General features: G+C 40.0%; 1 protein-coding gene across 1 annotated transcript in view; it reads left to right on the top strand.

Moving 5' to 3' along the window:
* ARHGAP10 (Rho GTPase activating protein 10) overlaps window positions 1-14,263 on the top strand; it is a 370,863-nt gene that overhangs the window by 204,722 nt on the left and 151,878 nt on the right. Inside the window, exon 14 of the mRNA XM_047799118.1 lies at window positions 7,769-7,843. Coding sequence (XP_047655074.1) covers window positions 7,769-7,843 — 75 coding nt within the window. The remainder of the gene's footprint in view (window positions 1-7,768; window positions 7,844-14,263) is intronic.

Raw genomic sequence — 14,263 nt, 5'->3', positions numbered from 1 at the left:
TATAGCTCTGATCCAACCCCGAGCCTGGGAACCTTCATTTGCCGTGGGTGCATCCCTAAAAAGACCAAATTAAGAAAAGGTTCTTCTGTGCTGGCTAGAAACCAGAGATGAGCACCAGGAGAACACTGCAGTCCATTCTGGCCCTCGCACAGAGGTAGCTCTTAGTAAGCCAAATGCCCTTTATATTTGAGTCTTGGATGTGAGAGGATGAGACTTCAGGTTAGGTCTCAATGTGCCTGAAGAGTCCAAAAGTTATCAGTGCTTCCAAAGAAATGGGCTTGGACCTGGAATTGGATGTTTGCCTTGTGCTTTTTTTTTTGGACTTTCCCATTTCTGCTGGGATGGGAAGCAGTAACAGAAGTGCCTGTGATGGCCCACCTTGGGACTGCCAAGCTGGCAGGTTTCTGAGCTCAGCCTTTGGTTGGTCTGGGTGTGAAAAGGACCCCAGAATGAAATTGGGAGACCTCACTTCACAGTGCCTGCTGGTAGGGGGGAGGCTCTTCACCATAGCCCAGAAATGGAGCCTGTGAATGAAGAGGACGCGAAGGTTGACGTGAAAGTGGAAACAGGGCTTCATAGGAAAGGAGAACACAGACCGCTTCCTGGCAGAGAGTAGCTGTCTGTAATGCTTTGCTCTCTGCCGCCCAAAGAATTATCATCCAGGGGAGAAATTCCAAAAGTTATTGGTGAGCAGGAATTTTATATTTTCCACGAATCATTCATACGAAATAAACTTTGATTCTCTTCCCAATATAGGCTTTATTTTATGAAAGTGGGCTGTAGGCTCCATGCCTTGGTCCTGGTGACTTTTATATGTATTTTCCCAAGATTTTCTGATATTAACTTTGAAATTTATGTATAGTTAAAAAGATCTTCATGAGTACTTATGGAAGGCTCATGCAGATGCTTAATAAACATTATGTCCTTTAATTTTCATGAGTAACCCTATTCTATTATTGACCTCGTTTTTCAGATAAAGAAGTTGAGCCAAAGAGATTGAGTAACTTGCCTGATCTGGCAACTGGGAGAGTTGGAAGCTCTAGGATATCAGTAACCTTAATTTGTTATAATTTATATCTTACAGCCTAAACAAATTTGTGTTTCCAATTTTTTTTTTCAAATGAGGGGACTAAGATCTAGAAAGGTTAAAATGTTAGTATCATTTTGAGCTTCTCATCTTTGTGCAGCTATAGTTAATCTTCAAACCGTCCCAGTACTTAGAAATTTTTGCAGGATTAATATGTTAGGTGTTAAAAATAATGCAGTCTTCTTTTCAAGCTTTAAAATTCTGCAGTTTTATACATACGTGATCTTAAACTTACGGTATTGGTTGGTGTGTCCCTTTGATGGAAGAGTGAATCATTCTTAGTTCTATTTGCTTATATTGAAAACTAATTTAATATAAACAGGTGATTTGGCATAACCTTTAAATACTGTGAATTGCCCTCTATCTTGGAAGGGTGTCTTTGTGTATGAACCTGTTTATTTTTATGTAGCTTAGTGAGATGGGTAGCCTAGAAGGTGATTAGTATACTTAACAGACAGTAAACATTTGTGCTTATTGAGGATTAGCTATAAATGTATGCAAGGAACACATGACCAAGTTTTTCTAATTTCCCTATTACCTGAAACAATATTCATGAGCCTCTTCATTGTTTTCCTTTAAGTGATGTTTATAGCATATTACTCTTTTTTAAGAATTGAAGTCTAGTTAATTTACAGTGTTGTATTACAGCAAAATGATTGTTTTATGTATATACATGTATAATATATATAATGCACATGTATATATAGTATATGAATATATACATATTCTTTTTGAGATTCTTTTCCATTATAGATTGTTAAAAGATGTTGAATATAGTTTCCTGTGCTGTATGGTAGATCCTTTTCGTGTATCTATTTTATCTGTCAATCCTGAAACCCTAATTTACCCCCCCTCCTCCCCGGGATAATGTGAACATGGACATTAATGATCTTTCACCCCTGTTGTTGACATGCACAAATGCAAACAATAAGTTAGTTGTCTATGTCTATGATTCTGCCTCTCTTTTGTAAATGAGTTCATTTGTACCATTTTTTAAGATTACACATAGAAGTGATATCATATATTTGTCCTTCTCTGTACTTATATACTTCACTAAGAATGATAAACTCTAGATCCATCCAGGTTGCTGCTAATGGCATTATTTCATTTTGTTTTTAATGACTGAGTAATATTCCACTGTGTATGGGTACCATATCTTCTTTATCCAGTCCTCTGTTGGATATTTGGGTTGCTTCCATGTCTTAGCTATTGTGAATAGTTCTGCTCTGAACATAGGCGTGCATGTACCTTTTCAAATTAAGAGGTTTTTTTTTTAGGGCTGCACCCGAGGCATATGGAAGTTCCCAGGCTAGGGGTTGAATTGGAGCTGCAGCTGCCAGCCTCCGCCACAGCCACAGCAACATGGGATCTGATCCGCATCTGTGACCTACATACACCACAGCTCACGGCAATGCTGGATCCTTAACCCACTGAGTGGGGCCAGGGATCGAACCTGCGTGCTCATGGATACTAGTCAGGTTCTTTACTGCCACACCACAATGGGAACTCCTACGTTCATGAAAGTTTTTTTTGTTCATTATGTAGCCCACAGGGGAATTTGTCTTCGCAATGCCAATGAGCTAAATAAAAGTGTATCTGTATTTATGCCTGTCCCTGCACGTATATGCACATAAACCTCATTATGTGACACATTGCAGGCTTTTAGTGTAAATCCTGTGAATGTGAACGTGGATGTTAATGACCTTTCACCCCTGTTGTCAACATGCACAAATGCCAATAGACGGTTCCTTCCCTCTGCAAATATTGACAGGTGCCTCAGTTCATCCAAGCTCTCTACTGGTCACTAGATGAGAACTGAAGGACTGTTCGTTTTTAGACCCTGAAATCGGATCATGGATTCTGATCATTTGTTTCTGTGGAGTCAGCCACCTGGAAAGTCCTTTTCATTAATTTTGTACCTGTTACCATCAAAAGTGGTGATGTTCCACATTTTTTTAATGCCTTTCTACTGTCATGTCTGTTTTTTCCAGTTAGAAGTAAACCTTTCTATTTTCTTTCCACTTCTCTTTACTAACCAATCATCAAGTTATCAATCAGGTACCCAGTTTATTTATTAATTTATTGAGTTTATTTGTTAAATGTATACCATGTGCTATCAGGCACAGAGTCTGCTCTTGAAGCAAAAAAAAGTTCTTTTCTAAAGAACAGGCTTTATGGCTGGGGTGGTCCCAAGTTGCTGTCTCTTTTCATTTTAATTTTCTTTTTAATTTTACCCTATGTCTCCACTTTATTCTACCTCAGTGCCCAAAATAGAGTAAGTACTCAGTGCATTTTGTGAAATTAATAGGAAATCAAATGTGATATAATTCTAGCCTGCTGTCTTATTTCTTCCCAACTTGTCCTTCCTTTCATTTTATATTCTTCTCCTCCCTGTTTACCTTTCCTGTGTGCAGGTTTCAGTTACCTGTCTCCCCGCTTCTGCTTCATGGATGTTAAGTGCCACTTTCTCTTCCTTTCTTCTGTCACCCCATGTACTTGTCACTTTAGCACCTCTAGCCTTTGTGTCCATCTCTGTTGTTTAACAGAATTTATCAATCCTTTAAAAAACGTTTTTTCCTCTTGCCTTGCATTCTTTTATTGTCACAGAGCATCTTATTTTCTTCTTTGATGCACAGCCCACCCAGGAGGGCCTCTGGGTGGCCGCTCGTGGACCCATTCTGGCTCAGGTGGCATCAGCTGGGTTCTGAGCAGGAAACAGTGAGACAGAGATGATGATGAAAACTGACTCACTCCTACTTCCAGTCCCTCTCCTCAAGGAAGATGTGGGCAGTGCAGGGTGACAGCGCTGTGTGAGATTGGAGGAGGCAGGTGGTGAGAAGGAAGACGTGTGTGCCTTCCCCTCAGCCACCTTGCCCAGGGACAGCTGTCATCAGCTGCTCATCAGTGGACCAGAGAATGCGTACCTTGTTTTTTACTACTGATAAGAACCCATCTCATTTATTGAAAGGAAACGAAACAAACAAAATCTTCTGGGTCTATAAACGCTTGGACCAATTTTTGTTAAAAGTTAGAAAGTATTATAGCAGTGATACCTGTCAGTGGGCTTTGGGTTTCTGAAAAAGTTTTAATACTGTGGCTGTTTAAAAATTTTAATTCCTAAGTGTAATATCCATTTTGGCCCCTGTCCACTCTATAGCTGTCATTCTAAATTAATTTCATGTCCAGTCAACCTAGCTATACCTGTTCTAAACTCAACTGTTCTATGCGAGGCATGGTGAAAGCTATTAAAAATAAACCCCCCCCATAGCCCCCCAAACTGAGGTTAACCTAGTATCTTTCCAGCTAATCTCTTTTTTTTTTATTTGGGAAGGGAGGGAAGAACACAGGTCCACAATCTTTAATCTGAAAATTCTGAGGTGGTTGTGTTTGGAAAAGGCATTATGGGACATACGTTTAGGAGCATAGAACATCTCCAGATAGGTTTGGTGTAGAAACTACTTTTAGCAAAGTGACATGTGAATCTTCGCCCTGAGTGGGCAAAAATCCAGACCGAAATAACCTGATGTCAGGTCAGGCATTCAGATTCTGATTTTGGGAAGTGTGAATAAGGGATTGTGGGCTTGTTTTAAAATGTAATCAAGTGTTAAAAGGAATTAATTATGAATCACATTCAGAAAAAGGAAATAACAGAGGGTGTAGAGCTAAGGGAACCCTCCTACACTGTTGGTGGGAAGGTCAGATGGTGCAGCCACTGTGCAGAACAGAATGAAGGTTCCTTAAAAATCTGAAAATAGAGTTACCATATGATTCAGCAGTCCCACTCCTGGGCATATATCTGAAGAAAACTTTAATCCGAAAAAGTACATGCACCTTTGGGTTCATAGCAGCGCTATTCATGATAGCCAAGACGTGGAAACAACCTACATGTCTGTTGACAGGAATAGATAAAGAAGATGTGGTACATGTATGAAATGGAATATGACTCAGCCATAAAAAAGAGTAATGCCATTTGCAGCAACAAGGATGCAACTACAGATTGTCATATTAAGTGAAATAAGTCAGATAGAGAAAGACAAATATCATAGAATATTACTTACATGTGGAATCTGAAAAAGTGATACAGAGGAACTTATTCACCAAACAGAAGTAGACTCACAAACATAGAAAATAAGCTTATAGCTACCAAAGGGGAAAGGTAGAGGGGAGGGAGAAATTGGGGATTTGGGATTAACATATACACACTATTATATATAAAATAGATAATTAACAAGGACCTACTGTATGGCACAGGGAACTGTACTTGATATCCTGTGATAACCTGTAATGGAAAATAATCTGAAAAAGAATACATAGGTAATATATGTATAATTTTGCTATATACTTGAAATTAACATTGTAAGTCAATTATAATTTAATAGGAAAAAACAGTAAAATAAGAATATCTAAGTTCAAAAATGGATAAAATTTTCACAAAAGGAAATACCACTGTGGAGTAGTGGCAGAAAAGGTGAGGTTTTTCTCTGGTTTGAAGGTCTGAATGGAACTGCACTTTGCTTGTTGTTGAATCTTGGGCAGCAGGAATAGCACCTGCCACGTATTTGATGAGTAAAGATTTGGGAGTTCCCGTCGTGGCGCAGTGGTTAACGAATCCGACTAGGAACCATGAGGTTGCGGGTTCGGTCCCTGCCCTTGCTCAGTGGGTTGACGATCCCGGCGTTGCCGTGAGCTGTGGTGTAGGTTGCAGATGCGGCTCGGATCCCGCGTTGCTGTGGTTCTGGCATAGGCTGGTGGCTACAGCTCCGATTCGACCCCTAGCCTGGGAACCTCCATATGCCGCAGGAGCAGCCCAAAGAAATAGCAAAAAGCCAAAAAAAAAAAAAAAAAGATTTGGTAGATGAGTAATTAATGAAGAGAAGTGGAAGAACTTGCCCATCTGAGGACCCTTGTGCCCAAGGAGGGAATGCATTTGGTCAGTTGTGGCTGAGAGTCAGGGGTCTGCTCTAATTTACGACAAATACTCTGCGACGATGTGGGTGTTTGCGGTGGGGCCCATTATGGAGAGTTATGTGTTTATTATGCCTGACATGCTGCTTCAGCTGAGGAATCTGGGCTCGAGCTGATGACTTGCTGTAAAATGCAGATGGAAGAGACCTGGCATAATGAAAGTGGCCTGAAAATTAAAAAAAGATGATGTCCAGAGTGAATCATGGTTGTGTGTCCCTGTAGGGTTGCCTGATGTGCAGATATACAATTTAGGGCTGTGTGGAAGAAGAGGTTGCTCAGAATGTGAAGAAAATGCAGACATTGAGCTGTTGAGCTCGGGAAGTGACAGGAAATAAGATTCCAAAAGTCTGAGACTTGGTGATGAGAAATCACGACCCCTTTCGCTGAAAGAGGGAAATGTGGAAGAGAAGTTGGAGAGGTTTTGTGACTCCTCGGACTCTGCACATTGATTGTATTCTTCAAATATATTTAGATGATGTCTTTTGTATGATATGTGTGTTCCTCAATCTAAAGCTTGTTCTGATTCCTTAGTCCAGAGCTTTTAAGGACAATGTAGCAAGAAACAGAAAATTGTACGTGATTTGAGTGTCTAAGCTCTATGTGCTGTTTCCAAGCTGCTTTTGTACAAGGTTTATTTAAATTTCATTTTAAAAAGGTAAAAACAGTGTTGAGTAGCATTAATTTCCCGTTGCACCTTTCATTATGCATTAACAATTAACTCTCCTCTCAGGTTGATGAATTTGAATTTGATCAATTACCTGATAGTAATTACCAGCCCAGAGCGATGATTATTGCTGAAGTCACATTCTCATTTTACTTCCCTATGTACATCAGGCACTTTTCATAGAGGCATGTTTGTTTGCAGAATATGACTTGCTCTTTTGACTTCTGACAGTGAGACCACACTTTTTAGATTTATTAAATAGAAGAACGTTGAAAAAAACAAAATTCTCTGGGGAGTTCCCATTGTGGCTCAGCAGAAGTGAACCAGACTAGTATCCATGAGGACACAGGTTCAATCCCTGGCCTCGCCCAGTGGGTTAGGAATCCTGAGTTGCCATGATCTGTGGTCGCAGACGCAACTCAGATCTGGCATTGCTGTGGCTGTGGTTATAGGCCAGCAGCTGTAGCTCCGGTTGGACCCCTAGCCTGGGAACCTCCATATGCCACGGATGTGGCCCTAAAAAGCAAACAAAACAAAACAAACAAAGAAACAAGTTTTGCCTTACTTTTTTGAGTGCGTGATTTTCACGGTCTTCAAGAATTGTCCAAACAACGTTTTCTTTCTATGTACCAATCAACACCATTTTGTTTTTAAAAGGCTAAAACTTTGCAAAAAACAAAAAAAAACCAAAAAAAACCTCTCAAGAATAAGTAAACAATAAAAACAAACAACAAAAACAATGAGAGTTACAGTGCATTTTTACAGACTGCACTGGCGTACATGAGAACTACTGAACCGACTTATTTCACTCCCATTGACTCCTTAAATTTTGTCCACATGGAACATTGTTTTATGAGGTTATTTTTCTGCTGTGGCTCATGAATACCAAGCTGCTAAAACAAGTTGGTAAACACTTGCTTTTGTCAAACATTATTTTTCTAGGCAACGGGATGCTGCTAATGTGAGTGAGCAGAGATTCTAAGTGCAGCCCCTTTGTTGCCAGCTTTTTGACTGTCTTGTGTTTTGCTAACATTTCTTCTCTCTTCCAATAGGTATAAACGACCAAGGATTGTACAGAGTTGTGGGGGTGAGTTCAAAGGTCCAGAGACTTCTGAGTATGTTGATGGGTATGCCTCTTTTCTAATCATTTTCCATTCCATGCATTATTTGTTTATGTTTGTTGACTTTACAACTTAAGGTCTCATAGTGACATGCAGCATAGTTGGGAATCTGTTCTTTTTTTTCCTGGAGTAGTTTTCCCCTGAGCAGAGACGGTTGGCTCAGAGAAGTTGCTCAGTGTTGGCTCAGCACGGAGGATCCACTCCTGCTTTACTTACGAAGAAACAGAGGGAAAAAAGAACGCAGCTCGGGGAGGGGGACACGATTTCTTCTGCCTGCTTCTCAGGGGGAAGTAGCAGCCAGGCCTCTGTGATTTGCATGGCTTCCAAGTTGCCCGTCCAGAGTCTTGACAGTACATTTGGTTGAACAAGACCCCTGGGATGTGCTCATTTTTGTGGAGCTTCCCAAACTGTCACTCGACAGCAAGGGTCTGATTCTCAGGGCTTCATTGGTATGCACGGTGGCTGGTTTGTCGTTGGCACCAGGCTCTTCTCCAGAGCCATGCATGCTCCATCTGTGCTGATAACACAGTGTTCTTTGGCATCGCAGACCAGGGGAAGCCAGAAAGTGAATTCATTTCATTACCCCAGACACCGTGTGAATGACAAAGCGCTTTGACATTATGCTCTGCTGTCAGCTCAGTGCCACCTGTAAGATGCTCCGATTCTTCCCACCACCCCCACCCCCAAAGCAGGCTGCGTCTTGAGGGTTGATGCCGACTCATCAGGTCTGGGGGGCCTTTGTGTCAAGCTAGTCTGTCCTGATGACCTTGTTTATATTACTTAATTTGCTATCTCATTTTAATAAATCAATATTACCAGTGCCTCCTCTCCCCCCAGGTATTCTGTCAGTGAATTTAAACCTGTCGGCATCTTAAAGCATTGTAGCTGGGACTCATTTTTAGGAAGCACACATCAAGACGAATAAAATCAGCCAAGATGTGAACAGATAGATAGTGTTACTTGTTTGGCTGCTTTGGAATTCAAGTTTTAATGAGCAACAACCCCCCCACACACCCGTTTTTTTAGAGATTGACCACAGCAAAAATTGCCCATCATCTCTTGGGGAGCCTTATTAGAGTACATTTGCTTCCGTGAGCTGTTTTCATTTTCTGCCTCTCTGGTCTCACTTGGGTGTGCGGTCTTGGCAGTCAGATTTTCCTTTTCACCATTAGTGGGCTCCAAATTAAATAGACTCAGGTTGCCAGTGGTTCAGTAGCAGCTGGAAGAGCCTAATGGGACGACAGCATCTGCTTTTAGTTAATTTTAAAATTAGAAACACTTCCCTCATGGCCAAGATGGTGTTCTGATGATTAGAACTGGAAGGTTCTGTTGGTGTCAGGAGGAGAGATTTTGACTGAACGGCACACTGGGAGTAAACTGGTCCTAAGGATCCCAGCATTATTTATTGTGTTATCTTCCTGTTCATGTTCAAGGGCAGCTCGAATAAGCAGGTATCTCTGTGGTCACCCTGAGGTGTTAGGCTGTCTCAGAATTCCTTCTTAATCTTGTAAAAGCCCACTCTGGGCTCCGGTGGGAGTTTCTTCTGCTCATGGAAACGGTCCCAAGACAGTACTTAACTTGCAATGTGTTTAAAATATCTAAACCCTCAAAAATCCATGACCTGGAAAACCTTTTCACTTTCCTTGAGACTCAGGGTAGAGAAGTCCAGGACACAGGCATGACACGACCTCATTTAAGCTGCCGGCAGAGGAAAAGCTGTATTTTCAAGTAGTATCATTTTGCACACAGCGGAAATTAGGGAATTGACATACGGGAAAGATACTGACTTGTGGTTTTCTTATTAAGTAAAGGATTTATGGAACTGCACAGGATACATGTATTTCATTTGGTCTCTAAATAATTCCTAGTATGCATTTAAGATGGTCCATCACAAACTTTGCATCTTTATTAGCATTAATACCATGTTCTTGTTACTTTGTTACCAACTCAAACTTTAGTGCTTATTAACAAAATAGATTTATTCACTCTTTCCTAATAAACTTAAGATCTTCCTAAGATGTTTCTTTCTTCTCGATTCAGTAAGTGTTCAAGCTGAAATAACGGATATTGCTTCCGAAAAAGTGTTTCTGCATAGTTGTGTACATACTGTCCCAGAGAGATTCTTTCTCTCCAATGTTTCCCACCTCTCTACATTGTTTCAAGGTTATATATGTTAAAGAGAAAAAAACTGGGTGAGCCTGCCCAGATATTTAACTGTGCTCTTTGGTACCAATCAGCATTTTTTTCTCTCCAGTAAATAATGAATTCTGATAATTTTACCCATTTGTGGTACTGGGTAGCAATCTTTTAAAATTTATTTATTTATTTTAAAAAACAACCTTTTTTGTTTTGAAATAATCTCAAATAGGCAGAAAAACTGCAAGTATGTTAATGGATTCCCATAATACCCTTTGCCCAGATTTATCAAGTTTTAACATTTTTAGGCAGTTGTTTTTTTAAAATGTCTATTCTTCCAGATAATGTTTTATTTGCAATTTGAAGTTTTTCTAAGTACTTTTTATTTGTAATGCATTCTTTCTTTGCAGAAATGAAAAATAATCTAACTTTTTAAGTATCTGAGAAAAAAGTTACAAGTCGTATTTTTTGACAGGAGCTTCTGTTTACTTTCCTTGGCTCTCTTTAGTTCTTGAGAGCTAAGTATTTACTTTGTCATTTTTCTATTATTGCCACTTTTACGTAAAATATTTTTATATTTAAAATATTTTCATCATTCTTTAAATACTCATCTGTAAAAATACATGATGATTTCTAAGGGAAGGATGCATGCTTAATCATCTTGCATGTTTTCTTCACTTGTCTCTTTTTTTGGGAGCGTATTTTCACCCTTCACATTTAAGATTACAATAGGAAAAAATATTTCTCTGCATTCTTCCTCCTCCTTCTCCTCCCCCTTCCCCTCCCCCCTTCTTCTTCCTCCTCCTCCTCCTTTTCTTCTTCCTCTCCCCCATTCCTTTTTCTCCCTCCCTTTTCTCCACTGTTCCTTTCTTCTCTCCTCTCCACCATGCAGGAAATAGTAATGGCAGCTGGCCATAGATGGTTCTCTAAACAGACACATCATTTATACTCGTCCAGGTCAGGCCAAGGAGTGGGCAGCTGCCTTCCTTCCCTGGTGATGAAGATGTTTGCCTTCTAGGTCATCTTCCATCCTGGGGGCAGAGGCAGTGGTCTGCTAGATTTGCCAGCAGCCTGCTAGCTTTGCCCTGGACCAAGCTTTGTAAGGCTTCCAAAGAACTTGTCCCAGGGAATGGTTGCCTTCCTTCCCTTCATGGGTGTTTTTCTTTTCCTTCCTTCCTTTATTTATTTATTTTTTAAATTAGAAACTTGGAGCAATTGGGGAAGGCAGGGAGAAATAGCAAAGAAGTGTCTTTGGGTTAGTCAGTTTTTGAGTAAGTGGGGTGAGAATGTGACAGATGAATTACAGTAGCTGTCAGCAGGTTGGAACCGAGATGAGTTAGAATTGTCCTGCGTTCTTCCTTTTTCTCTGTTTTGGGGTGAAAGCAGGGGAGGGAATGTCCTGAGAAAATGTGTGTGTGCTGGCGAATTCACTGTTTATTTCAAAGCCTCATTTGTAAAAACAGCTAGATGATTTTATCAGGACACATAGAAAGCTAGAGATAAAACTAATTTGAAAGAGTTTGACTTAAAAAATAATACCTTGCTTCTTTGTTTGTAGGACAGCTTTTTCACATGGATAGGAGTGGGGAAGTAAACTGATGTAGCTGAAAAAAAATTCTGATGGGGGGTTTATAAAGAATAGTCTCAAAACTCATTCAGTCACTGGGCGTCTTCAAGTGCTTTGAAGTGGGACCCAGACAGTGTTGAGTAGGATGCCAGCACTTTTGAGTTGGGCTGAAAATTTCCAGCTTCCAAAAAATGACTGCTGGTTATAGAATTATGATACATTTATCCCAATTAAATACCAGCTATTTGTATCTGTGCTTATTAGTTCAGGTTTTAAACTAATCCACAAAGTAGTGTCCTTGGCCAGAAAGGAAGCAGAATTTCTGCCTTTTTTAAAAATGATAAAATGTATTTTCAGATTGAACACTCTAATGGTGTTTTTTTTTTATTATTATTTTCCCACTGTACAGCAAGGGGGTCAGGTTATCCTTACATGTATACATTACAATTACATTTTTCCCCCAGCCTTTCTTCTGTTGCAACATGAGTATCTAGACAAAGTTCTCAATGCTATTCAGCATCTAATGGTGTTTTTAAGTTTGCATCCCAAATAAGTTATTAACAAATTTGCCTAGTCCCAGTGCACCTACTGATTGTCAAGAGCTGCTAGGGGTGATTGAGTTATTTGAAAACAGTGAAAATTTAATAGAGAATTAGTACCATAGACACCATGTAGTCTTTGGCTTCTGATGTGACAGCTACTTTTTATTCTTTGAATTCAAAGGAGGGCTTATTTTTCTGTAGAAAGACTTTGATTTTCAAAATATAGAATGATCATTTGGTCGAAAGCCGAAAATAAAAGATTTCCTTTAGAAGCCTCCTGGATCTGAAAATGGTGATTTGCTGTTAGCAAGTTGATTGAAAATGTTATCTGACTTGTATGAGATTTAAATAATTGATTTAATGAGAGAGAGAATATTCAGTTACTGCAGTAATTGGTTGGCACAGCCTTTAGAACAGAATTATTTAGTCCTAGTTATAAAGGATTGTACCTTTAATCAGGGTGCTTAATTTGATTTCTTGAGTGTGTCTGTGGCTTGTCTGACAAGCTCAGTAACAAATGAGTTCTGAATTGTAGGAACTGATCAAAATGTAATCAGTGTCAATTGCCATTGTTATAGTTTATTGCCTATTGCTGTCAGTTGCTGTAATCAAGAACGGCTGAAATGCTTTAAAAAGTCTCCTGACTGTTGAGTAATTGACTTTATATGTATGATATTATGGCTGTGAAATCACCATCACTTCCTGTTTTACTTTATTTTCAAGAAGTTTGAGAATAGCATGGCTTTGTCACCCATCGTTCCTCATGCCCAAGCTGAAACTTTTTAAGTGGCATCGCATGACTTAAGCTGCTATTCCCATTTGGACAGGATTTCCTTTTTAGAGCTGTAATTTAAAAAGCGAATACTAACAAGATGTTTTCTTCCATATATAGACAAATACAGTGTAAGGGAGGGGGAAAAAAACTCGCCTGAAATGACTAGGTTTTTTGGGGGGATGGTGGTGGGGTCTTAGTTGAAACACCATTCTGGAGTGAGAGAGAAATAAATCTCTTCCACAGATCTCTTCTCTTCACCTTTGTGTGCTTGCAGTGTAGACACTCAGGCAAGTTTCTGTTTGTTGGTAGATGTCATACATCATAACCCATGTACTGCTCCCTCCCCTTGGGGAGGTAGCTACCACTGCTGAATGCTTATTATTTTGGTGACTCAGCTGTGGTAGTTACCTACTCATTTAATAATTTGTGGAAATCTGGGTACATTCCTGGATTTGCTTTGATGCCCTCAGTTGTTCCATGCGAGCGTTTATATCATCTTCATTGTACGGATGAAGAGCTGAAGTTCAGATAGATGTGGAGCTGACTTGCTTGGAGTGGCGAGGCTGGTTGGCACTGGGGTAAAATTTAAGCCCAAATTTGTCCCTCCCTGTCGCCAGCGCCCCACCTAGTGCAGTAGCCCAGCCTTATGAGGCTCGGAGATGCCACCATCCTTTCCTTTTATTTCAACCAGGACTGATTTTTTTCCTCTTCATAATTAACTTACTCCCTTCCCACCTCCTCTCCCTCCTCCTCCTCCTCCTCCTCCTACTCTTCTTCTTCTTTTTTTAAGTGCTTGTTTTACATCTTCTTTAGAGCTTACCGGAGATTTGAAGGGGCATTTGGAAGAAACGCATCTTTAATGTACTTTTAGGACAAAGAAAAGGAGCTTGGTTTAGAATGAATATCAGAAGTGTTACACAGCGGCTTCTAGTAAATACCTGGATGAGTGTAGAGATTGTAATGTTAGTGGGAACGCTGTTTGTGTTGCTCATAAAACATGTTTAAAGTTTGTGTCATCATATTTCTGTTTTGGTTGCCCACATATTAATCTTCAGAAAGGTAATATGATAAGTATCAACCTTCCACGTGTGGCACCAGAGTTACCATCCTTTCCCCCCACTTGTTGCTATTCTAGTAGTAATTTTGCCATCAAGGGTCTCCCTGTTTCCCTGTCATGAGCCAGTGTGACAGCAATCACACCACCTGAAAGAAATTAAAATATGTATAGATACTGCAAATGCCACATGCTCTAAGCCATGGCTATGGAGGAATACCTTATAATAATAATAGCAGTAGCTGGATGTGCTTTGCAGTTATGAACATTGAAATGCCCTGTCCCATTCTTCCCAGCCCCCAGCCCAACCATTACCCTTTTACTTCAGTCTCCACCACAGTTTTTCAGAAGT

The sequence above is a fragment of the Phacochoerus africanus genome, chromosome 10 (assembly GCF_016906955.1).
Source record: "Phacochoerus africanus isolate WHEZ1 chromosome 10, ROS_Pafr_v1, whole genome shotgun sequence".
Taxonomy (NCBI): Eukaryota; Metazoa; Chordata; class Mammalia; order Artiodactyla; family Suidae; genus Phacochoerus; species Phacochoerus africanus.
Note: the sequence above shows the minus strand (reverse complement) of the source record. Positions and strands in the feature narration are given on the sequence as shown.